The sequence below is a fragment of the Lepidothrix coronata genome, unplaced genomic scaffold (assembly GCF_001604755.1).
Source record: "Lepidothrix coronata isolate B3197 unplaced genomic scaffold, Lepidothrix_coronata-1.0 Scaffold16, whole genome shotgun sequence".
In the NCBI taxonomy this organism is placed as follows: Eukaryota; Metazoa; Chordata; class Aves; order Passeriformes; family Pipridae; genus Lepidothrix; species Lepidothrix coronata.
The window spans coordinates 7,699,125-7,722,466 of NW_016690196.1; the positions used below are offsets into that span (position 1 = coordinate 7,699,125).

The 23,342-nt window shown below is 40.8% G+C and overlaps 1 protein-coding gene across 4 annotated transcripts in view; it reads left to right on the forward strand.

Annotated features, from left to right (window-relative positions):
- Positions 1–23,342, forward strand: part of GLP1R (glucagon like peptide 1 receptor) — an 88,666-nt gene that overhangs the window by 18,139 nt on the left and 47,185 nt on the right. For all 4 annotated transcript variants that reach the window (XM_017806832.1, XM_017806834.1, XM_017806831.1 and 1 more), the window contains exons 2-3: positions 11,352–11,448; positions 12,711–12,821. In XM_017806832.1, the coding sequence (XP_017662321.1) occupies positions 11,352–11,448; positions 12,711–12,821 (208 nt within the window). The remainder of the gene's footprint in view (positions 1–11,351; positions 11,449–12,710; positions 12,822–23,342) is intronic.

Genomic DNA, 23,342 nt, shown 5'->3' on the forward strand with positions numbered 1-23,342 from the left:
CTTGGTGTTTCACATGATCAGACTGCAGTCCCTGGGTAGCATCTTGATATACCATTTTCATTTGTCTTACTACTTTTTTTTGTTCATTTAAATGTTTCTCCATGTAAGACTGTAGTCTTTATGCAACATTGTTCCTGTCTTGGTTTTGACAAATCAAGCCCTTGGAATATAACACTTGGCAGGCTTCTGGGTTGAATGCTGGAGAGTATAAGATTATATGCAGGCTGTAAAACACCACACTGCATCCGACCACGTAAATGTGAACTCTACTATATATGATATGATACTGCAAGGATATTGTTTTAGAGGTTCTGTCCTGTCATTGTGTAATGCCAAGGTGTACCTCTGCATGTACCTCCAAATCCTTTTATTTAGGATTTGGAAGGCAAACAGATGATGTCTGGAGAATGAGCTTCGCTGTTGGAACTTCTGTTGTATGCTCTGTTCTCAAATGTGTTGTAATTGTTGATGGAAACACTGGCAGTTTGCAAAGGTGCTACATATAACTGCCTTGGCAGGGACAAGGCAATGTGGCAGATAATGGGACAGTGGACCTTGAACTGCTGAGGGAGTTAATTTGCATTAGTTAAAACCAAAATAAACTACTGCCCTCAACTAGAACTGCAAAAGCAATACAGATTTGATTGCATTCTTCCCTAGCAATCTCTAAACGATAGTAGATGCAGAACCCATGAAATTGTATACTGAAGTTTTGGGGTTTGTGTGTGATGGTGTTTTTAAATAGCTTTGTGGTGATTGCTTTTCTATCAAATAAATTTTTTAACTGGAGAACTAAGTTTGTTTACAAATTAAAGTGTAAATGGGAATGCATTCAAGGTTTGTGAAGGTTAATGTGTGTGATTTATTTGTTCGTTTTTTTCTTGTTGTTGAGCTTATTGCAGGGATTGCAGTGATGGGGTAACAAACTGGTTAAGTTGCTACAGGATTTGTGAGCTCTCTGCACCTTGCACCACAGCTCTTTAAGAATAACGACTGTTAAATAGTCATTTCAGAAGTTGGAGGGAGCTTAACTCCCTTGGGTTGTTTTGGTATGGAAAGTGAAAAGATTTAGAGTTTTTTCTGCCTAGTGAAAATACAGGTTGTTTACAATGAAGTGTTGCTCATTCAGTCCCTGAGATTGTGGTGAAGATTACTTTTTGATTTTTTTGTGAAAAAAGTTTTTTTTTTTAACTTGGAAACTTGAATGTTGCAATTCCATGGGTCTGTGGAACTGCCGGCTCAGTCTGCCCCTCTGCTCAGCCAGCTCTGGGACTGGACAATTGCTGGCTGGTGCAGAGAAACCAGTCAGTTATAAGCATAAAATAAAGATCCTTTTAAATGTGCTTGGCTCAGTATGTCCTCAAGAACCAGCTTGACTAATTGCATTTTAAACCTCAGAAAGAGGAGCCAGAAGTCCAACTTTGACAGATGTTCTTTGCTTTGTTTTGCTTCAGCAGCTCAGAGATGATGATAAGTCAGTTGCCCAAATGTAGGCATCTAGTGCTGCTCAAAACTTCTCAGTATTCAAGACCCTATATGGGACCAACGGGTGTGATGCAGGATCTAGGGGAATCCTTCACCTCACTGTAGCTGTGGCAGGAGACAAAACACAGAATTTGTCTGTGCTGAGGGGAAGTGTAGGTGATTAGGCATCTGAATTCCACCCTCAATCTCCTTTGCTTTTTCAGCCCTATAGATCCCTCACTGCTCCTCTACTCCATTTGATAGTACATGATTACAATGTCCCATGGGTCTGTACTGGGACCAGTACTCTTAAATATCTTAATTAATAGGCATAGACAGCGGGATTGAATGCACCCTTGCATTCAACCCTTGCAAGTTTGCAGGTGATGCTAAGCTGAGTGGTACAGTTGATTCAGTGGAGGGGAGGAGTGCCACCCAGAAGAACCTCAACAGGCTTGAGAAGTGAGCCTGTGTGAACTTCATGAAGTACAATGGGATTGAGTGCAAGGTCTGACACCTGAATCAGGGGAATCATCAGTATCAGTACAGGTTGGGTGAAGAATAGATCAGGAGCAGCCTTGCAGATAAGGACTTAGGGGTTCTAGTGGATGGAAGACTGGATATGAGCGGACAGTGTGCACTTGCAGCCCAGAAACCAACCGTATCCTGGGCTGCATTAAAGGCAGAATGGCCAGCAGGTTGAGGGAGGTGATTCTGCCCCCTACTCTGTTCTCATGAGATCCTGCCATCCAGCTCTGGGGCCCGCAGTACAAGGAAGAAATGAACCTGTTAAACTGGGTCTGGAAGAACGCTGTGACAGTGGCCTGAGAGCTGGATGACCTCTCCTGCAAAGAAAGGCTGAGAGAGCACTCAGATGCAGTTCAGCCTAGAGGAGAGAAGGCTCTGGAGAGACCTTATTGTGGCCCTTCAGTAATTGAAGGAGACATAAGAAGGGTGGAGAGAGACTTCTTACCAGGCCTCATAGTGTAATAGGACAAGGAGTAATGGTTTTAAACTTAAGGAGGGCAGAATTATATTAGATAGAAGAAAGAAACTATTTGGTATGAGAATTAGTATGGCAGTGGTGAGCCATACTGAGGTGAGTGAGGTTGCTCATAGTTGTGGATGTCCATCCCCAGAAGTGTTCAAAGCCAAGTTAGATGGGGCTGTGAGCAACCTGGTCTAAGTAAAAGATGTCTCTGCCCACAGCAGTGGTATTAGAACTAGATAATTCTTAGAAGTCTTTTCCAACTCAAACCATTCAATGATTCTATATTATTACAACATTTTTAGTGAAATGCTGAGTTTCTGTTCTAATAGCATAGGCCATATTTTGTTGCTAGATGTGTAGTGGTCTTCTTCAGCTTTTTAGCTTTCCCTGCTCCCACAATGTTCCTGAACTTTGCCTTTGTTCCTTCCATAATGTTTCTAGAGCTATGCCTTGCTTATCTGCCTAAAAATGCGTTTAAGCTATTCTGTTCTTTTGCTTGCTCTATGACTACATCAATAAAAGTCCTCTTCTAAAGAGCACTTCACAAAGTATATGTCTAGATTTGCAATGCACAGTAAAATCTGCTTGTATGATAACGTAATTCTCATGAGTGCTGCACTCTGTCTCCCATTAAAATTGTTGGATTCTGATCTTCTCTCCAAGAGTTTGTGAGTTATAGTTGCTTTTGAATTTTGCTGTTTGTTTTGTGGTTTTTTTTCTGTGCCTCTGTGTAGTTGCTTGTAGTTTCTTCTGGCATTTTTGAGTGACTCATGTCACTCCTGTCCTTGACAGGAACACTTACCAGAACAGATGAAAGACATTGTAATGAAAATAATATTTTCTGGTAACAGCAGCTGCCAAACTAAATGTGTATCTGCTTCAACTGTAAGCATAAGGATTCATGAGTCCTACAGTCATCAAAGAGGAAACATCTTTCTGGGCTGGGAGAGTCCTTCATGGGACAGAAAAACTCTGCACGTTCTTGTCCCAGGTCTGTCCACCACTGAACACAGAAACATTAGAACCTTGTACCCCATGAACACAGGTTTGCACCACATTTTCAGACTATCTTACTTGACTGCAGGAGTTTGATTTTATTTATTTATGTCTCTAAAAGATAATGCTAAATTCCATAGTATGCTGAAATATTAGGCTTTACTTTATTCCCTTTATTTTGGGACTGTATACCATGCAAGTTGATTTATATCTTAAAAATGCTTGCTTTGACATCTGTCTCTGAATGCCGAATACTTTGTCTTGATCCAGAAAATTATAGGGGCCAAAGGAAATTTTTCTCGTTGAAATGCACCTTGGAAAAAACAAAAATTTCAGTGTTCGGAAAACTGGTTATTTTCAAAGCACCAATAAAGGATCCCAGGACAGAGCTGGAGCGTTTGGTCCTGGAGTGGAAACCTTTGTGGTCACAGCTGAATTCTCCTGCCTGCTCAGACAGTTTACATATTTGGAATGATTTTTGAAGCAGTAAGTCAGCTGAAGTGGAGCTGCCTGCGCAGAAGTACTGAGAAACAGGAATGTGCCTTAAATCAGTTTTGAGTTTGTTCTTTAAAATGCCTTATCTGAGACTCTGGGGAGAAACATTCTGCATTTTCAAACCTTTAGGAGATGCATATGCTTATTCTCTTGTCCTCAATCCAGAAAGAACAGGTTTTAAGAGTGGGGGAGGGGTGATGGCAGTGATAAGTGCCCTGTGCTATTATAGGCTGCCGTGGGACTGAGCCCAGCCAAATCTTCCTTTTGAAGCTGTGCAGGTGTGTAGAAGAGAAAGAAAAATGCATGAGGGCAGGCAGGCCAGGATGATGGACCATGTGGTCCGGTGGTTATTTTCAGCTGAGAGAGAGAGGAATGCTGACATTCAGCCTCTGGTTTAAAACAAACAGAAAGAACAACAGCAACAAACACCACCAAAAGAAAAATAGTCAAGAGGAAAGAAATCAAACTCCACCCAGGTATTTTTATACATACTCTTGTCTTTGACAGCAGTGGTGTTTGCTCTTTCAGGATGCTCTCTAAATTATCTGAAATACTGTTTTGAAGCTGCTCAGGCAGAGGATGAACTGCAATGGGGGGAATACTGTGTGTTTTGGGAAGTTATTGAAAGCCCGATGTTACTGTTCAGTACTGGAAGTCTGCCATCAGTCTGGGCTGAGAGGCTCTGATGAGTGAGGGAGAGGAGTGTCTCTCCTGTGCATTGATCAAATGTAGGTGTCTGATGAGAGCTTGCTCTTGCAGCTTTGAGTTCAGAAGGTTGATATCATGAAACTTGAAGCAGTTGCAGAATAGGAGGGTATCCATGCATAGACAGCTGGTGGAACACTGTTCTCAAGATTTGCCTTTATCAAAGTCCTGAGACTTTTTGTTTATCTTGAAGGATTTATTGTAAAGTACTAGGCTGCTGCAGCCTAAGAGAAAGAACAGCTGGCAGGTGTCATCAGGGAGTTTCTCCCTGAATCTGGTAGCTACTTTGAGGGAGCTCATTTGTTGCTGTTTCCCTATCAGGAAGAACGCTGAAAGGTTTCTTTTTCTGGTGCTCTTGAGCTGCTGAAGCCACTGGTTCATTAGTAACCAAGGAGCAGAAGCATTTACAGGAAAAGCTCGTAGAAGCTGGCAGTAGCCTTCCCTCTGAAAGAAAAGTTGTTTTTGATCCTGTTTGTTTTTCATGAAGGGTGAGGAATTTGTGCAGAGTGATCCAACTGCCGATGAAGTATCTTGTAAAATATGACTTGGGAAGCAAAATTAATATTATATCATCTGATCACTCAAGCAGCCCTACAGAAGGGACCAAGAATAATGACTTTACCTCAGAGGGTCACTTAGTGCTGTGTAATGTCAGATAACTACATTAAACTCAATACTGGGCAGCATAATATGGGAAGAGAATTTGATAAATACAGAAATCTGGGGAATTTCAGATGTCCTAAAGTGTGATCTTATTTTATGATCTCTGGAAAAGGTATGACTTGGGTATGTTTAATGATGTCTTTTGAACTATCTATAATAGAGACAGCAGTGTAATTTTTGATGTACCTCCTTCTCCTTTGGCATACCTGCAGTACATGAAGGAGAGTAACTGGACTGTCAGACGTTGCCTATAATGGGTTTAGGTTCACTTATTACATAGAAGTTGAACTAAGCAGTTATAACACTGGGTTGAATATCTTCTCTTGGATTGGAGTGAGGTCTGAACAATAAACCCTGCTTCCATACTAACATATTTCTAGAACCTCTTTTGGTTTTCAAAAAGCATTGTACTTGAAGGACTAATCTTCAGTAGGATTGCTTTGTCATGCGGTAAAGAGTGGGGCAAAGGACTCTGTTAGTGTCAGCTGGTGTTGGGTATTTTGGCTTAGTGTTGAGTTTGCGTTTTTTTCTGCAGCAATTAAGGAAATGTAACCAACCCTACAAACTGGTGATTGTAGCAGCAACATTTGTAGAAATTTTTTTTACGATTTTGTAGTAACTCTAGAGAAATTGGATCTTGGCTGATGGGCTCAGGGAGGTAGTAGTAGCATCTTGCCAATCATATGCTTTCATATTTACTTCAAGTTAGAAGTGGATAAATGTGATGACTAATTCCAGGGGAAGATGAATTTGTTCTGTCAATAGCTAGTCCTGTTGCAGTGTTGCGCTGTGCTACAGCCCCTGTTTTTAAACTTCTGCTTATAGAGGGCTGTTGTGGCAAGCTGAAACATCTTGTTTGGTGGGAAAGCACTATCAGGAGGGTGACTGTATTAATTTATTTATTTATAAATTATATTAAATATTAAATATTATTATATATTATTATATATTATTAAATTATTTATAAATAAATTAATTTATTTAAGTTTGAAACCTGAAAATAATTCTTTCTTGGACAGGAGGAATCTCATCTCAATAAATGAAAGATGCTATTGGGTCCCAGCAGATTGTTGTGGGGTAGCCATGTTGTGTTTTGCCCCATTTGGGCTGTGATTTGAGGACAAAACTGTAAATTCCAGCTTATGTCCATGCTATGAATTGAATAAACAATTCAATTAACTCACTGCTGTGTTGGCTTTTATTGATGGAAACCTATATCTTATGTTACATAACAGATGATTTAAAAGATCTATCTTATACAGGAAAGAATGTTAAGTCGGAATGAGCATAAATCTGGTAATGTGTAATCTTCACCTATCTTGGACTTAGTTGCTGTGCTGATCCTGAGCAGAATAGCCTTGAAATAATGTTGCATTGCACTTTCCAAAAAAAGCAGTGAAATTTAAAAGTAACTTGCTGATGCTTCTGAGATAAAAGGCAGGAAATATAATCTGAATCCTTTTCTCACAAGGTAGGTATGTCATAGTTACTATCCAAGGGAAGAATACCAAAGCCATGCCAAAGTGTTGTTCAGTGCCAAGTTGGTTATCTTTTGCTTTTGAACACTATGATTAGCAATTTGGAGGTCCCAGTGGTTCTAAGATTACATTGCAGAATATGCTGAGTTGGAAGGGACCCACAAGGATCATCAAGTCCAACTCCTGGCCCTGCACAGGACCATCCCCAAGAGTCATACCATGTGCCTGAGAGCATTGTCCAAACGCTTCTTGAACTCTGTCAGGCTTGGTGCTGTGACCACTTCCTTGGGGAACCTGTTCAGTGCCCAACCACCCTCTGGGTGAAAAACCTCTTTCTTATATCCAACCCAAACCTCTCCTGACACAACTTCAAGCCATTCCCTCAGGTCCTGTCACTGGTCACCACAGAGAAGAGATCAGTGCCTGCCCCTCCTGTTCCCCTCATGAGGAAGTTGTAACTGCAATGAGGTCTCCCCTCAGTCTCCTCTTCTCCAGGCTGAACAGACCAAGTGACCTCAGCTGCTCCTCATACGGCTTCCCCTCAATGCCCTTCACCATCTTCACTGCCTTCCTTTGGATGCTCTCTAAGAGCTTCATATCTTTCTTGTATTGTGGTGCCCAAAACTGTGCACAATATTCGAGGTGAGGCTGCCCCAGTGCAGAGCAGAGTGGGACAATCCCCTCCCTGGATTGGCTGGTGATGCTTTCCCTGATGCCCCCCAGGACACGGTTGGCCCTCCTGGCTGCCAGGGCACTGCTGACTCATATTCAACTTGATGTGATCCTTTAATGGCAAGGTGAAGTCTTGCTTGTTATTCTGAAATATTAGAAGCATGAAAATATTGTAACATAAGTGTTCCCTTTTAAAAACAGACAAAGACAAAAGAAATACAAATGTAAGGAGGAATTTCTCATTCTATTGCATATGAGACCTTATATGTGATGATGGGAGAAGAGGAAAGAAGATAACCCCAGGAGTCACCAGCTGCTTATGAAGCTCTGAGAACTCCCCCTTCCACTTTGATGCCGTTTCATGGTGTATTTTTCCTGCAGATTTATATTCTGCATGCTCAGATCTCACTGTATTAGAATATTGCTTTTGTGGCATTGAGCACCTTGGATCTGTATGGATGTTGCTTTTGTTTCAGCAGAAATTGTTTCAAAGATGTTGAAAAGTGATTAAAATGCTTCGTTTTACAGTAGGTGCTATGAAGACAAATGATGGCTATGGAAAGGGGCTTTCCTATGAAGTTTTTAAGGGTTTGTAAGGAATTCTATCTTCAGACTGTTCAATGTGCTAATTTAGAGTGTGCTCTCTAGAGATTAATTACACTTAATTGTATACTTACACTGAGACACTCCCAGTCTCTCCTCTTGCCCATCCTAATTTTTCTCTGTCTGTTTTAAGCTCCTTTGGCTGCACCATCACTCACCTCCCTAATGTCCTTCACCCATTCATGCCTTTTGACTCCTCCACCTTAACCAATCAGCCGTGCTTCTATCTTCTCCTCCACTATCCTTCTGTGATATATTTTCACCACAGCAAAACTACTGCTGTTTTTCCTCCTGTGGTTGAGTATGACTAGGAAAAAATCCCCAAACAAAGCCACAACTACATGCTTTTAAGCAACAAAAATATAGTTTTGAGTTTAACAAAGCTATGTTTTTTCCATTTGCTCGAAATTTTGGGTGCTGACCAATTAACCTTTGGCTTTTATATGTTCCTTTAGTGCTTTGTTTTGGAAGGAATTAAATAACTTTTCAAGAAAATACAGTATCTCTTATTTGAGTAACTGCTCACATGGTAAATCTATGGTACTGTGTAACTTGTGATTCTCATTCATGTGGGCCAAAAGCCCTTGGAAATAGAGATTAGCATATATTAAAAGCAAGTTTAAGTCAATTTGTCTGGTAAGAAAGCATGGTATTTAGCTGAACCAGAGTGAACTGTTGCATAGAGAGAACAAATTATGTGGTCTTGGAATTTATATTTGATTGTCTTATTGCAGCTATAGATAACAGGAAACTGTCTACCAAATTTGTCTTATCCACAGAAAGGCATGTCTAATTATTTTACTCTTATAGTTTGCTAATCTTCCTGTTAGAGCTTCTTCTCACATTATGAAAAACCAATATAAGTAGAATGTTTTTACTTTTTCATTAAATGAAGGGATAGAGGCTTGCTTTTTCCTCAGCTGTAATTAAAGCTGGTTCTTCCTGCATTTTTGAAGGCAATAGATGAAAGCTTGATTTAGCAAAAGATACTTTAGGGCTTGCTGACTCCAAAAGAGCAAATTTTCTTAATGCAAGCAGTTTTAGGGTATTGTCAGGGTATTTTAAGAGATAGAGTCTTGTTTCTAAATGAAATTCTGTATGCATCTTTATCTTGTAATGATTTTAAAAGCTGGATTTGGATTAACTTGATGTAATAGTCATCAACATACTTGATCAACAGTTACTTTTTGGGAAGATGTGTGACATCTAGTGACTTCTGAAATTATTCTGAATCGTAATTTAAGAGTTCATCCAGAAAATGTCCTTCTCATTCCTTTATTAGTGTTAACCTGGTGATAAGAAGATAGTGAAACAGTCCTGTGTAACGTCAATAACCACCTTTGTAAGATGAAGACCTTTAAATGATTCTATGGTTATAAATTACATATAACCTGAAAGTCACTTTTTAAAGACTGCCTGAGAGAAGCTACACTTTGAAAGCTGTTCTTCTCCCTGTACTCTGGTCATTTATCCTTTTTCAGCCTATGTAGATCTGTAAATGGCATTTTAGTTTTAGTTACTGATTATCTGTTTCTCTACACATACCTGTCGACCTAATTTAGGTGATGTTTTCTTTCCCCTTCAGGTATGTTGAGCATAGATCACTGCGTTAAAGATTTGTGTTTCCATAGGCACATGGAGTTAAAATTCAGTGGAATCCGTTCATTTTATGATAGGGACTTTAGCCCAGACAGACTTTGCAGCATTTATTGGCATAGATCAGATTATTAAAATCAGGCGCACAGGGTCAGAGTTTCCAAGATCCACAGATTTGTGCTTGTTTTGACTTCAGGGAGAGCTGGCTAAATTCTAAATTATGGCCACAAGGCCCTAGCTACAGGTAAGTTGTAGGTAGTTATCCTTGAAGCACAACACAGATATCTACTGAGTGTTCTATTTATCACATGTACAAGAGCATATTTGTAAGTAAATCTGGTGGCTTAATCCAGGCAAAAGCATTATGCATATGGTGTTTGGTTTTTTTCTTTTCTAACACTTTTTTAATTGGAAGGATATAAATGAAGAGGACTTGAGGTGGCTGTAGTCCAAAAATATCAGTTCTGCTTCTGTTCTTTTATACCAAGGTGATTCCACTAGTGTCTAAATTTTGGTCACATTGGTTGTAGAGGACAGCATTTGGTTTAGCTTTCCTGAAGTGCAATATAGTTTTAAAATTACTTCTTCATTTTAAAATAATTCTTCCTGTGCCCTGGTTTTATTCTAGCCATCTGAGAAAGGTTTAGAAGCACAAGCGGAAAATAAAAATTAGCCGTTGAAGGTGAGAGGGTAAAACTGCAAGGATTGTTTACTCTAGTGCTTCACTAAATAAACTGATGGACATCTGGGATTAAATGAATGTACCCTCACTCAATGTTAGTGTGTTGTACCACTACGTTCATGCTGTTGATTGTATGTCTGACACGTCCATGCTGAGCCTTTCTCTGGAAAAAGAAGGCTGAGTTAGCTGCACTGTTAATCACTTACAGCCTGCTAATCCTGTACATTACATTCGTAATTCAGTTTATACGAATGTGAAGAGAGGAGAGAAGGACTGATGTTTCTACTTAAATGCAGTGAGTAAGCTGGATCTCTGTGAGGCAGGTGGGACATCTACTAGGGTTGAGTGAGCAGCCAGCGCTGAGTTAGCTGCTCATTGTAATAACAGCTAATTTCCTTTGTCCTCAGTGGAAGTTTGTACATACTTTTCTTCTGCCCCCTCACTATTTGGTTTAGCTGATGGTGGAACCTGCAGCCTGTTAAAATGTGCAAAAAGGAGGTTCCTGTTCTTTCTGCAGTTTCAGGAAAAATATGCTCGATGCAGGGAAAAGCTGCTCATGGAAGAAAAGATGAGTTGGAAAAGCTTTCATCCACATTCTGGAAGAATACTTGAGGAATATCTGCTGAATACAGTGAACTAATTTGGTTTCATTTATGGGAAAGCAGAAATACTGCTGTTGGAAAGAAAATCTCTACTAATAAAGGGCTAACTGCTGTCCCTATCTTTTCTTGAGATAAAAAAATCACATAGTTGGGGCATGTTCAAGAGGGCAAGGCTAGCTCAGTTTGGGTTTCAGCAAGGCTATAGATATATGAGGATATGGTTTGTGGGTTTTTCAGTTCCTCGTGGTACAAATGGAAAGGGATTTCTATACAAATAGAAAGGGATGAGAAGCAATGCTGTTTTGTCTTTTTGTAGTAATTTTCACACTCACCTACTCAGTCTACATAAAAAGCCATGTGACTTAAATTCCTGCAATGTCTGAGACTCATGGTTTTTCTTTCAGAGTTCAGATGGGTCTCTATCTGAAGTTATGCAGAAGTGGAAGGAGTACCAGCTCCAATGCCAAAAATACTTATATGAGACACCCCCTATTGTTTCAGGTAAGCTAATTTGGTCAGGATAGGATATATTAGTTTTTAAAATGCATGATAACAGTAGCAAGGTAGTGATTATGAGCTTGAAAATACTTCTCAAGCTTACTTTCTGGTCCATTGCTTCTTTGTCCCATTTGCTTCTGCCTGCTCTCTGTGGGACTCTTCCCTCTGCTGAGGAAGCATTTCATAGAAAAATTTCATTGTAAAGATGTTTGTCCATAGGTCCAGAGTGTTTTGCAGTGGCAAGTGGTGGCTGTAGCACATCAAGAGCCCACTAATGTAATACCCCTGTAACTTTTATAGGGGTCGAGATATTAGAAAATCTGGAACCCTGCTGTTCCTATTGAACTAGGAGTTTGTGGGTTGTAAAGCTGGTATAAATTATTTTGAGCATTGTAAAATGCTGAAATGGCTTTGGAAAAAAACAAGTGACTTAAGAAAAGGAGAAAGCAGCCCAAACACTACGACAAGCTACAATAATGTGCTGAGAACATCTGTGATGTGTCAGCATCATGGTTTTTGGAGGACACTGGTGCCTTGTCAGTGATACTCACAACTGGACACCATGCAGCCTCTCCTATGCTTCAGTGCGTTTGTCACACACTTAAAAAAGATAAGATGGGTCTAAAGTTGTGTCTGTAAAGAATTACTTAAAAACTGTCAATATTCCTTGTCTTAACTGTGTTATTATGGCAGAATGAGAGCAGGAGCTGATGACAGCAATGGCAGGGACACATTCATCTCCCTCTGCTCCATTATCCTGTTGAGCAGTTGAGTGCTGCCCTCTAAGAATGACAGTTTAATAAATCTGAAGTTGAAATATTATCATGTTGATTAAGCTGTAGTGCAAAGTTATGGTTGTGTGTGTGTATTTCGTTGATGGATCTATATATTAGGCTAGACTTTCCAACTGCAGGATTGTGAACCATTCTGAGGAATTTATGTAGTGTTCATAGCAAAAATTATTTTAATTAAACTGAGACACATAAGTGTGTAAAAGAGAAAAGATGGTAATGGATTAGTATTAATTTATCTTTCTTGCCTATTGATTTAGACTAAGACCCTAATCTGCTCTTATTTCCTGTGTGGGAATAAACTCTCAGAAAACTAAATGTCATTTAATTGCACATCAAAGCTTAAATGCATAATGCTGTTATGGCTTAAATGCATGTGTCTGTGTTTTCTTTTATACTTTGCTCTTTAGTCTTTTCCTTCTTGCACTATTAATACAAGTCAGTGGCATAACCCTCCCTTCTTTTTCTCTGCAGAAGGCAAGTTTTGCAACAGAACATTTGATGACTATGCCTGCTGGCCAGATGGACTGCCTGGCACCTATGTGAATGTCAGCTGCCCCTGGTATCTTCCCTGGGCTAATGCAGGTAAGAGCCTTTCCTTTTAGGCAGAGCTTTAAACTAACACTGTTTTCCTTGCACAGTCTTAGCAGGGATAAGACTGGCTTAAATGGCTGTGAGTGCGGGCAGTTTTCTGTAACATAAAAGTAGGAATGGGGATTAATATGATACACTCTATCCCTGTTTAGCCAGAAAAAATGAAAATGAGAGAAGAGATGGTTCTTAAAGGTTGCATTTAGTTTGGATTTTTTTTTTTTTGCTCTCATCTGGTTTTGCTGCTTGAGTAGTATTTTATTAATAGTAGCTATTAATAAAATAGCTCTGTGGTGCTTGTTGAAGGTTATCTCACCATGATAATGGCTGAGATGGAAATGGAAAACCGAGATAAAAGTAACAAAGCTAACTGGTAGGTCATCCTGTAGTAGATACAGACAAACAGGTCTAAAGTTAAAGTGTTTTATGCTACTTCCTGAGCACAAACTTATTTCTCAGAATGCTGCGAGATGAAGGCACTGTCAGTGGTTGCAAAGACTTTTTCTCTATGAAGGACTGAATGTTGCCTTTAGATTTTACACCCTTATGTACATGTATACTTGAAGGCAACGTGTACTATATTACTTTGTCTAGTATTCTGTCTTTGAAACCAGTGACTTGTATAGCTGCTTCTTTGTAAGCACCCTTCCATGTTTTGAAGTCTAAATGAAACAGTTTTTTTAGCTAGCTACCTTGGTGAGGAGAATTGGCTTTGGACAGAGGATATTGGTTAATGAGTATGTATAAATCTGACTGATGGACATAAAAATGGTGTAAGTGTGGAGAACGTGTAAGTGTTGGTATAAAAGGACCTCAGGAATGACAAAGAAAAGATGGTCTAGTCAGAGATTACTTACATGTGTTGGGTAATGTGGGACCTGGGTGTAATACAAGTGGTATGAAATAAGGGGTGGAGATTGTTTTGGGTCTGGTTGTGTTGAAGGCAACTTCCTTTGCAGCAGCCCATTTTACAGCTGGAAGTGTTGATAATGCACCTGTGGCTGTTGCTGAACCCTCATCTGACTAAAGGGATATTCCCTACCACAGGATATTGTGGTTGGCAATAAAAGCTCAAGGAGAGGGGGAATAAAAGGGTAGAGGCATTCAGTGGTGGTGTTTTGTCTTCCCAAGTAATGGTTTTACGTGCTGAGGCCCTGCTTTTCAAGAAGCAGCTGGGCATCTGCCTGCTTATGGGAAGCAGTGAATAAATTCCTTGTTTTGCTGAAGGGTTGGTGGTATGTGCTGGTGGAAATCCCCACACTAATATGAGAATATCATCACGACAAAGGTTAAAAGTTTACACACACAGTAATATTGCACCCCTTATCCTTTCACTGCTAACCATGAAAGATTCTTCATAGAGGAGAATGTGGCAACATCCAGTCCCAGCTTTTCCCACTACCTCTCCCAGTTACTTATTTATCTTGACCAATAAGACTTTTCCATCTTACTTTCTCCCCTATCCTGTTGAGGAGGAAAAGCGGCTGGCTGGGTGTTTGGCAGCCAACCAAAGTGAATTCATTGTTTCCACCATGGTAGCTCCAGGAGCTGTGAAGAAATCTCTGCTCTGGTGCCTGCAGCATCTCCTCACTTCCGCCTTCTGACCAGAGTGCTTGTAGGGCTGTTTCTCACACTTCTTTTCTCACCCCTCACTGCCAGGCAGTGTTTGGCTCTTCCTTGCATATGTTTTCCCTGAGGTGGCACCATCGTGGCTGAGGTGCTCAGCCATGCCCTGCAGTGGGTCTTTGGAACCAGTCACGTCCAGCATGGGACAGCTCCAGCCTCTCCTTGCAGAGGCCACCCTCAATTACCTCTTCAGCCTTGCCTGCTTTCTAAGTGACCTCAGAAGTTAAAATGCTGTTTGGTAATCCTCTTCAGATTACTATTAAAGATGTTATGCTTTTAGAATGGGTAAACAAGCTTTTACAAATTTATTAAATTAATATTTACCTTATAATTCATTAACATAAAATGATTGGATGCTGCAGAATTTCTTTCCAATAGTGCTGTTCTTTCTGGATACCTAAAACTCTTCACAGAATTTAACTTTCCTTTTAACCTGTTTACTTTCAATTTTTAAGACCCTGGACACAGTTATTTGACTTCCAACTGCTCTTGAAACATCACTGCTGGAAAGAACCAAGGTTTAACACAGTACTGCAGATTAATAAATTATTGGAACGTGCAATATCTTTCATACTTTTGGAAATAAGATTTTAAAAAAAAAAATTAATTATCCTGAAAACAGTGTTTATTTCAGTGAAAAGAATAGCAGCATTTTGTAAACTCCTTGCTAGGGAGGATTGTGAAATACTTTAGAAGTTCATTCAACTTATGGATGTGTTCCCTTGTTGTGTGTACTGTGCATAAACCTCAACCTCTGTTTTATCAGCGAGAAATAAGAATGGAACAAGGAGGCCTTTCATTGTCTAATATAAAACAAGAAGTTTGTATTGGTGCCAGCTATGCAATTTAGGAGCCTGAATTACCTGATAGTATTCTGTGACATATTGTGGAGTTGTGTTTGAAGTGAATGCTAATGAGCTGCCATGATGAAGAGGTAATGTCTTTATAATGGAAGATCTAGAGCAAGAGGAAATTGAACACCCTGTGCTTTAAAGTGGCCACTAAAGCATGCTTATTACTTGTTCTTGCTTAGCCCCCGACTTGGAATTTGAAATAGATTCTAGCGCTGCAGGGTTTCCATATCATCACCTAATGAAAACAGAGAAAATGAAAAGATGAGACCTTGTTTGGGGAGCACCTTCAAAACCTGCTCAGTGAAGGTCATCATTAAGTGCTTTGGCCAAGTGTACTCATTTAAGACTGTTCCTTTGATTAAGAGTCAGGTTTTCATAAAACCCTTGCTGGGGGACTTCATGTCATATCCCCAGAAGTCCTCTGGGGATTGAATTGAGTGACTTGAAACTGAGTGCTGTTTATGATGGGGTACTGAAATGGAGGAAGCATTGAGTGCAAGTCCCCATGATTTGACCACTTCTGTAAAAAAAGTGTAGAAGAGCTGGAAGCAGGGAAAGGCGACCCAGGAAGCATGTAGAGACAGTGATCATTCAAAGACAGCATTAGGAAAGCCAGAGCCCACCCAGAATCTGACAAGTGATGTGAAGAGCAACAAGAAGGGCTTTTAAACAGATATGAGAGAAAATTTGGATCCACTCCTGAGTGGGGCAGGAGGATCTTGTGGCAAAGGTTGGGGAAATGACTGAAGTATTCGCTGCCTTCTTTATCATTACCTTACTGGTAAAACTTGCCTTCAGCAACCCCAGGTCGCTGAGATCAGAGGTGAAGTCAGGAGCAGTCAGTGGTGAAGTCAGCCTTACTGGATGAGGCTTAGAATATGAAATACTTTAACAGGACATACACATGTCCACAGCACTTGGTGAGATATACTAACAAGTGCTGAATGAGCTGATTGATGCCAATGTGAGGCCACTCTTTATTATCTTGGAAATGTCATAGCAATTGAGAGAGATTCCTGCAATTGTCACCAGTCTCTTCAAAAAGTGCAAGGAGACAAGTCTGTGAACCTATGGAAGATTTGCTTCTGTCAGTCCCCAGGCAGGTTAATGGAGCAAATAATCCTGGAAACTGTTTGCAAGCACATAGAGGACAAGAAGGTGATTGGGAGTAGTCAGCATGGATTTATGAAGGTGAAATCATGCTTGATGAACCTGATGAGATGACTAGACTGGTAGATAAGGGAAGAGCAATGGATGTGTTTATCTTGACTTTAGTAAGGCTTTTGACACAGGCTCCCATAACATCCTCATGGCTAAACTGATGAAGTTTGGGTTAGACAAAAGAACAATGTTCTGCTGACCACAACCCCGTATGGCCATCAGCTCAGATAGTTTTCAGTTCATCTCAAAGTCCAGTTGGAAATCAGTACCCTAGTGGTATACCCCACAGCTTGGTAGTAGTTGTATTAGGAAGAGCATCCCTGGCAGCTCAAGAGGATGATCCTTCCCCTCTACTCTGTAGGGCGTGACACATCTGGAGTACTTTGTCCGGTCCCAGGCTCCCCAGGGTAAGAGAGACGTGGGCATACTGCAGCAAGTCCAGCAAATGATCATGAAGATTAGTAAGGGATGGGAGTGTCTCTCTTATGAGATGAGACTTTGGGAACTGGTATTCTTCAGCCTGGAGAGGAGAAGCCTCGGGGAAAATCTTGTCAAGGTGTATGTTTACAAACCGAAATACAGGAAATTTCCTTTTAAGATAATTATTTTACTGTGAGGTTGGTCAAACACCTCAGACAGGTGATCTGGAGAGGTTTTGGAGCCTGTCTTTGAAGAAGATGATGACAGTCTGACTGGACATGGATATGAGCAACTTGCCCTCGTTCACCCAGCTTTGAGCAGGGTATTGTATTAGGAAATCTCCGGAGTCCCTGTCTGTTGTCTATTTTTTGCTCGTCTGTTATCATCTTATTAAAAAAATATATTAACTCTTGGTAACTAGTTACTGTCAGGTGTTACAAATTTCTCTATGTGTCAGCTAGAATATGAGATGAGGAAAAGAATTTGAATGGTAAATGTTTGAAAAGCTGGAGTGTTCCTTGGTGAATTACAGGTTTTGCAAACTCGATGCTTTAATATCTCTTACTCTGTGTACCACTCTTGTCCTAGTGGCTGTCAGTCTTGAGCCTTCTGCACATCTCAACAGCAGATGTGGCTCAACATGTTGCCTAGCAAAGGGGCAAGCTGAAAATGTGAAGAACTTTTTACCTGCTGAGCAGGTATGTGCTGTGTCACTAGTCCAACTGCACATGATGTTAGTAGATTCTTGTCTCTACTTGCTGCCACAGAGGTGCTCGCCAAGGTGTAACTTTCTTCTTGCTCATTTAATGGGGCAACTTCTGAATCCCTGCCTGCGTTGTGGGCTCAGTTCAGCAGTAATGCTTTCTCCAGGTCTTTGAATTGCTCATTTATCTCCGGGTACAAGAGCAATTGCAGGGAGATGGGAATCTGTTCACTGAAAAACTTAGGAGTTAAACTGGTGTTCAGTGCTGTATGCCTGTTCAGGCTTGTGTGTATACAGACACTGAAGACCAGCCTTTCACAAGACAAATCCATGGAGGATGGGCCTGCATGTCTTCTGTGCTAAGCAATGCGTGCACTTGCAAGGTTTTTTTCTTACAGGACCACTTGCCTTATGATTGCAACATTCATCTTCCATCCTTTTTGGAAGTGCTGCTTTGCTAAGGCAGCCTATAAAGTACAGCAGAGACCATCAGTACTGTCCTACTCTTGTCAGATCTCTTTAGAAATGCTGAGACTGAGACTTCTTTTTGTTGTAGTATTACGTAGCAGGTGTATCAGCATCTCTGCCAGCCTCAGTATTGGTGTGCTGAGTGCAAGGATGGACTCCAAGGGATGGGAATATGTTCGTGATAATTGAATAGAAGAAAGATCACAACGTTAGACCCAGATGTTATGCTTGAAACCATGTATCCCTGTACTGCTTGTGACAGGCAAGTAAATTAAGCCTGAATTTTTAGAGGAATTTTTGGTTTATAGGTTGCACTGAAATACTTGGTATTCATTTGTGGGTGCGCCTTTGAGATGTGACCTGAGGGTTGGGTTATTATGTGTTTCTTCAGTGGCACTGCACTGCTGTCTTTTTTCTATCTCTAGAAGTGATGTAGTTTGTGCAGCAAACTACATCAGGAATTTCACCCAACTGAGATGTGGGTTTTTCTCCTCATTCCTTTGAGTCTTGTCTCTTTTCTTCTCTCATGCGGATCAGTTTTCTGATTGGTGTGATTGTAGCTGTATTAGTATTCATGTGCTTCAAGTGTATTGGTGGTTATATTATTTTCTTAACAGGAAATTGTGAAATAAGAATTCACAACTAAGAATAAGAGTTCATAAAGTCACCTGTGTCCCTTGAGTGCCATATAAAATACCTTTGTGCCTGTAGTGAGGAAGCCATTTGGGACAGTGAGAAGCAGTGTCATTGGGGCAAATGGAAGGTGGAAGGGAATCTAATTCTGGTCAAACAAAGCATTCTGATCAGGGCTCTGCAGTGAAATTCTGAAGTTTTCTCTTTGGGAAGACTTCTTGATTTGAAAATATGAAGCGAAATGTCTGGACTATCAGAACATGCACATGCTTGACTTATGCCCTGCTTTGCTTCCTTACCCCCCAAAAGCCCCCAAAACCAAAGCAAAGCTTTTGCTTATAAATCTTTGAAATAGCAAACTACAGAAGTTCCAAACCCATATGAGCAATTTTACTCCAGTTCTCTTTGGCTTTCATTTGTTCTTATGCAACTCCTACTGTGGGCAGGTCTTTACAGGGAGATACTGAGTAGCAGGAGGGAGGTTTATTGTTAAATGAATTGTTCTGCAAAGTTGCCAGCACACATCTTGGACCACAGCCAAAGCTTGTTGAAGGCAAATGTCACTTACTTGTGGCTGACAGAGTTGAAGCTTTTGCTCCTGTATGTGAAGCCTACTTAGGTTATAGTAGCATCGAAGTTACACCAGGTAAAGTTGGCACACCTTGCTATCCACATTGTAACCAGTGAGATTATGGCAAGTTCTAGAGACGCAGATGTCTCAAAGTTCAGTCAGTGCAGAAACTCCAAAGGGAGCAGTATTCCTTTAAGGGATGGTGGGCACCTTGCCTCACTGTCACTGGCTGTGTGCTTTTTCTTGTTACCTTCTCATAATTGAAGGCTGGCTGCCAGTAACACCATGTGGATTTGGAAACTGTGGAGCTGCACAATTCATCTTGCAATTATGCCTCCTCTGGGGTTCTGATATTTTATTGTTTAATAGCACTAAATCCTTTTTAATTAAAAAACCTTCCAGAGGTAGTAGTTTCAGACAAGAGTTATGTGAACAGTAGCCACATCAGTTGCTCCTATATGCACTGAGCTGCACAGAGTCTGGCTGCAGACTTGCATCAACCCAGATGTGGATGTTACTGGGATCTCCACTCAAAATATTCTAAAATCTTTGAATGCTTTTTTCTCAGCTTAGGGCCTGTATAGTTTTGAGGTGTCTGACACCTGAATTGGCTTGACTGCTGATCTGTATCTGTATTGGCATCATGTTATGGCACTGTAGTGAATTTTGAAGCAGCCTCCTGATTGTCTTGCTTGCTGTGACTGAGTTAGTTTGAGCAGTTTTGGTGTCTGTTTCTTTGGAGTAAATGAAACTAGAAGCTGTGCCCCAGGAGTGCATTGGATTCTTTTCAGTCCAGGACCTAATGATTTGTCTGTACTACTATGAAGTCTTCCAGTATGACCATACATGGGCCATTAGAGGACTTCTGAACAAACTCTTATTAAATTGTGAATGTTTCTTGTGCCAGGTAAAGGGCCAGGTGACTTGTACGCCTTTAAATGATGTTGTCCATGAAGCTTCAATGCTTTGTGATTCCTTATGTTCTCTAGATTCACTTTTCTCCTAGTTTGAAATCCTTTTCTTTGTTTAACTAATAACTTCTGTTGTCATTCACCTTTGCTGGAATCACTTGTCTCCTATAATTCACTTTATTATCTGTATTATCCTCTTTTCACTACATTATGTGTTACAATACTGATGCCTGCTCCTTTGTTCTCCCAGATCATCAGGCAAAGTACAGCCTGGGGACCCCTGGAAACAACATTACTGTTCAGCCTGTGACGTGAAAGACCCGGAAGTCTCTCTGGTGGGAGAATAACCCAGCAGTAATATCAGATCTCTGATAGTAACCTTGTGGCTGCCTCTGGCTACTAGAGGTGCAGTCAGTCTGATGAAATAGTGGAAATCTGGTACCACAGCTGTACTTCACACAATAATTTTGCCTGGTCACAGAGCATGAACCAAGCTTCATGTGGGGCTGTGGTAATGCAGAGATCAGAGACCAGGTTGCTGCTTCAGAGTACCTTTAGTTGCAAGGATACATCCAGGTCAGCTTCTTCTCACTTTCCCCTGCTGTAATCTACATTTGAGATCCTCTTTCCAGCACTTCCCGTTTGCTCTCTGGTAGAACTTCTTTACCTGATGTGTCTTTAGGTAGGTGTGGATGCTGCATGAGGCTTTGGGTGGAAGTGGGGCATTACCTTGGAACTCCAAAGTGCTAGAGGTTAGCAGTTTGCCCCTGAGGATTTTATGCTTTTTTAAAGCAATTTCCCAGGAGCTATGAGATAGATAAACCTTGTGGTGCAGCAGAGATGACGGAAATTGTCTGCACAGTCCCCACCCAGCATTAGTCTCTAGCTTAGTCCTGGCTGTTGTTTAGATTGTAAACTAATACTTTCCTTCTTGTGTGGTGTCTTCCTCTACCCAAAAGCTGTAATGATAGATTTACACAATTGTAATCACATCATATACCACAATATTGCAGATCCTATTCCCTGCTATACAAGCAGCCAAAATGTAAGTGTTGAAATGGATTTTGTTTGGGATCAGACAGTTTAATCTGTGATTGTTGTGCCCACCAAGGAGAAGGGCTGAGAAAGGAAACAGAACCTTGTTGTGTTTGTCAAGGTGTTGCCACAAGTGCTTTGTGTCTATGGCATGCTCAACCATGACCCAGCTGAGAGAAATTTTCGAGTAGATTTGTGCCTCAGGAGGGATTTTGTTATTGACTGCAGATGGGGTGGCTAGTAGCACAATGCCCTCCTCACAGCAGAGTGCTCTGGGCTGGGCAGGTGGCAGCATGGTGGGGAGAAGGTTGGTGGTAAGCACTAGTTTGGAGTTGGAAGCATAATATAACTGACTTTATCTGTATGTCTTGCTCAAATGTTGTCCCATGAGCAATGTGATGCCACTGGTGTCCTAGGCACACCATATGTGGGCCACTGGAAAAGCTTCTGCAGCTAACCTTTTCCTAAATGTGGTTTAGTGCTCCCCACATCCCCTTGCTATCAAATGTGGTTATTGAGGGTTGATGTTCAAGGTGCTGCACTCCTGGGGCATATGCTGTGTTGCAGGATTAAATCCACTCTCCTGGTCCTCTTCCCTTTCCCTGAGTTGCCTGTGTTTGGGCACTGTTCAAACTCAGAGGGGGAGGGAGTTTGGGGACAGAGCGCCAGCAAAAACAAACAAACAAAAAGATGCTTGCTTTGGCTTGTGAGACCTCCTATGGGTAGTGATGCTGCAGTGATGAAACTACTGTTGCCTGTGAAAGGCAGACCGAAGGAAACAATATATGTTGTTTTCTAGAGGGGTTTATGGAAAGTCCTACAGGCAAGGAAGCAGACATTTGTGTGAGTTTTCTTTCAGACTGTTTTTGAAGTATGTGCATGGCAGGAACATTTTGTTCAAGGTACCAAGTTAGACCTTGTCTGGTTTAATCTCTCTCATTTTTTGTTTAATCATCCAGTTTCACAGTTTGAGATAGTCTAAAAACCAAGGTAGCAGATGGCTACGTGAGTGAATAGTTAAAGTACCTGCTTGTCTTTTTACGTGCAAGAAAATAAATTTCACTTCAAATATTGGACACGGTGAAGATGATTAGACATTTATTAAACTTCTTCCATTCCTTGCATTAATAAAACTAAGCTTCCAGAAAGCTCTCCATAATGCTGAAAAGGGGTGTGACCTTTTTTCAGTGAAAAAGATGTTGCTTTGCATTTGCTAACCCATAAGCAATTCAAAATTTATACTTCCTTGCACTATAAGCTGTCTCAAGCTAATTGGCAATTTCAGTTTGCTTAAAGTAATAATAAAATCTTAGCCTTTCAAGTTCACCTCTGCCTGTGTTTGCCAGTCTCCATCTGGTAGTACACCAGAGAACTCTAACATATGTTGTTCATCTCAAGGGTAGATGTAGGGACTGTTGGCAGAAATAATTTTTGAAGTAATTAACAGATCGATATTATTAACATGCATTTATTTTGGACCATGTGGCAATGCCATTCTGCATTTTATCAATTTTCTTTAAGCAAATGAAATATATTTTTAAATAAATTGCTGGTGAACTTCAGATTGAGCTACATGCAATAGAGCAGTGGTTTATGACCTTTCAGCTGGGCTGAGGTGTGACTGTCCTTTAGGGACAGTGAAAAGCTATCTACTGATTCCTCTTCAGCTGCAATCAAAATACATCAGATGTGTTATAGAACACAAGGAGACTTTGCATGTGACCGGACACTGAAGTGCGTGAGTGGGTGATGGGAGCAGCTGCATGTTGTTCGTGTCAGGTTCATCTGGTCACCTGAGGCCTTCTAGGAAGAATTAAGTTTTCTATATTGCTGGACATAGTATTAATGCTGGACAGCCTTGCTGTAGGATATCAGCTTGCTGATATTTAGAGCAGATGGCAGGACTTCATGTTTTCCAGCAATTTTTCAGTTATAACTGTATCATATTTTTGTTTCTTTTAAAGTAGTTCCTTGAAAAGTACTGTCAAGGATGTCAAGGCACACCTCAGCAGAGACTTAGCTGAGCCTCATCCTGCGACTGCTTGAGAACTTTCCCTCAGCTGATCTGACCATGAATAGGATATGAGAAATGAACACCATTAGATCCAGCTGCAAGGAAGTTAGTGGACTGCC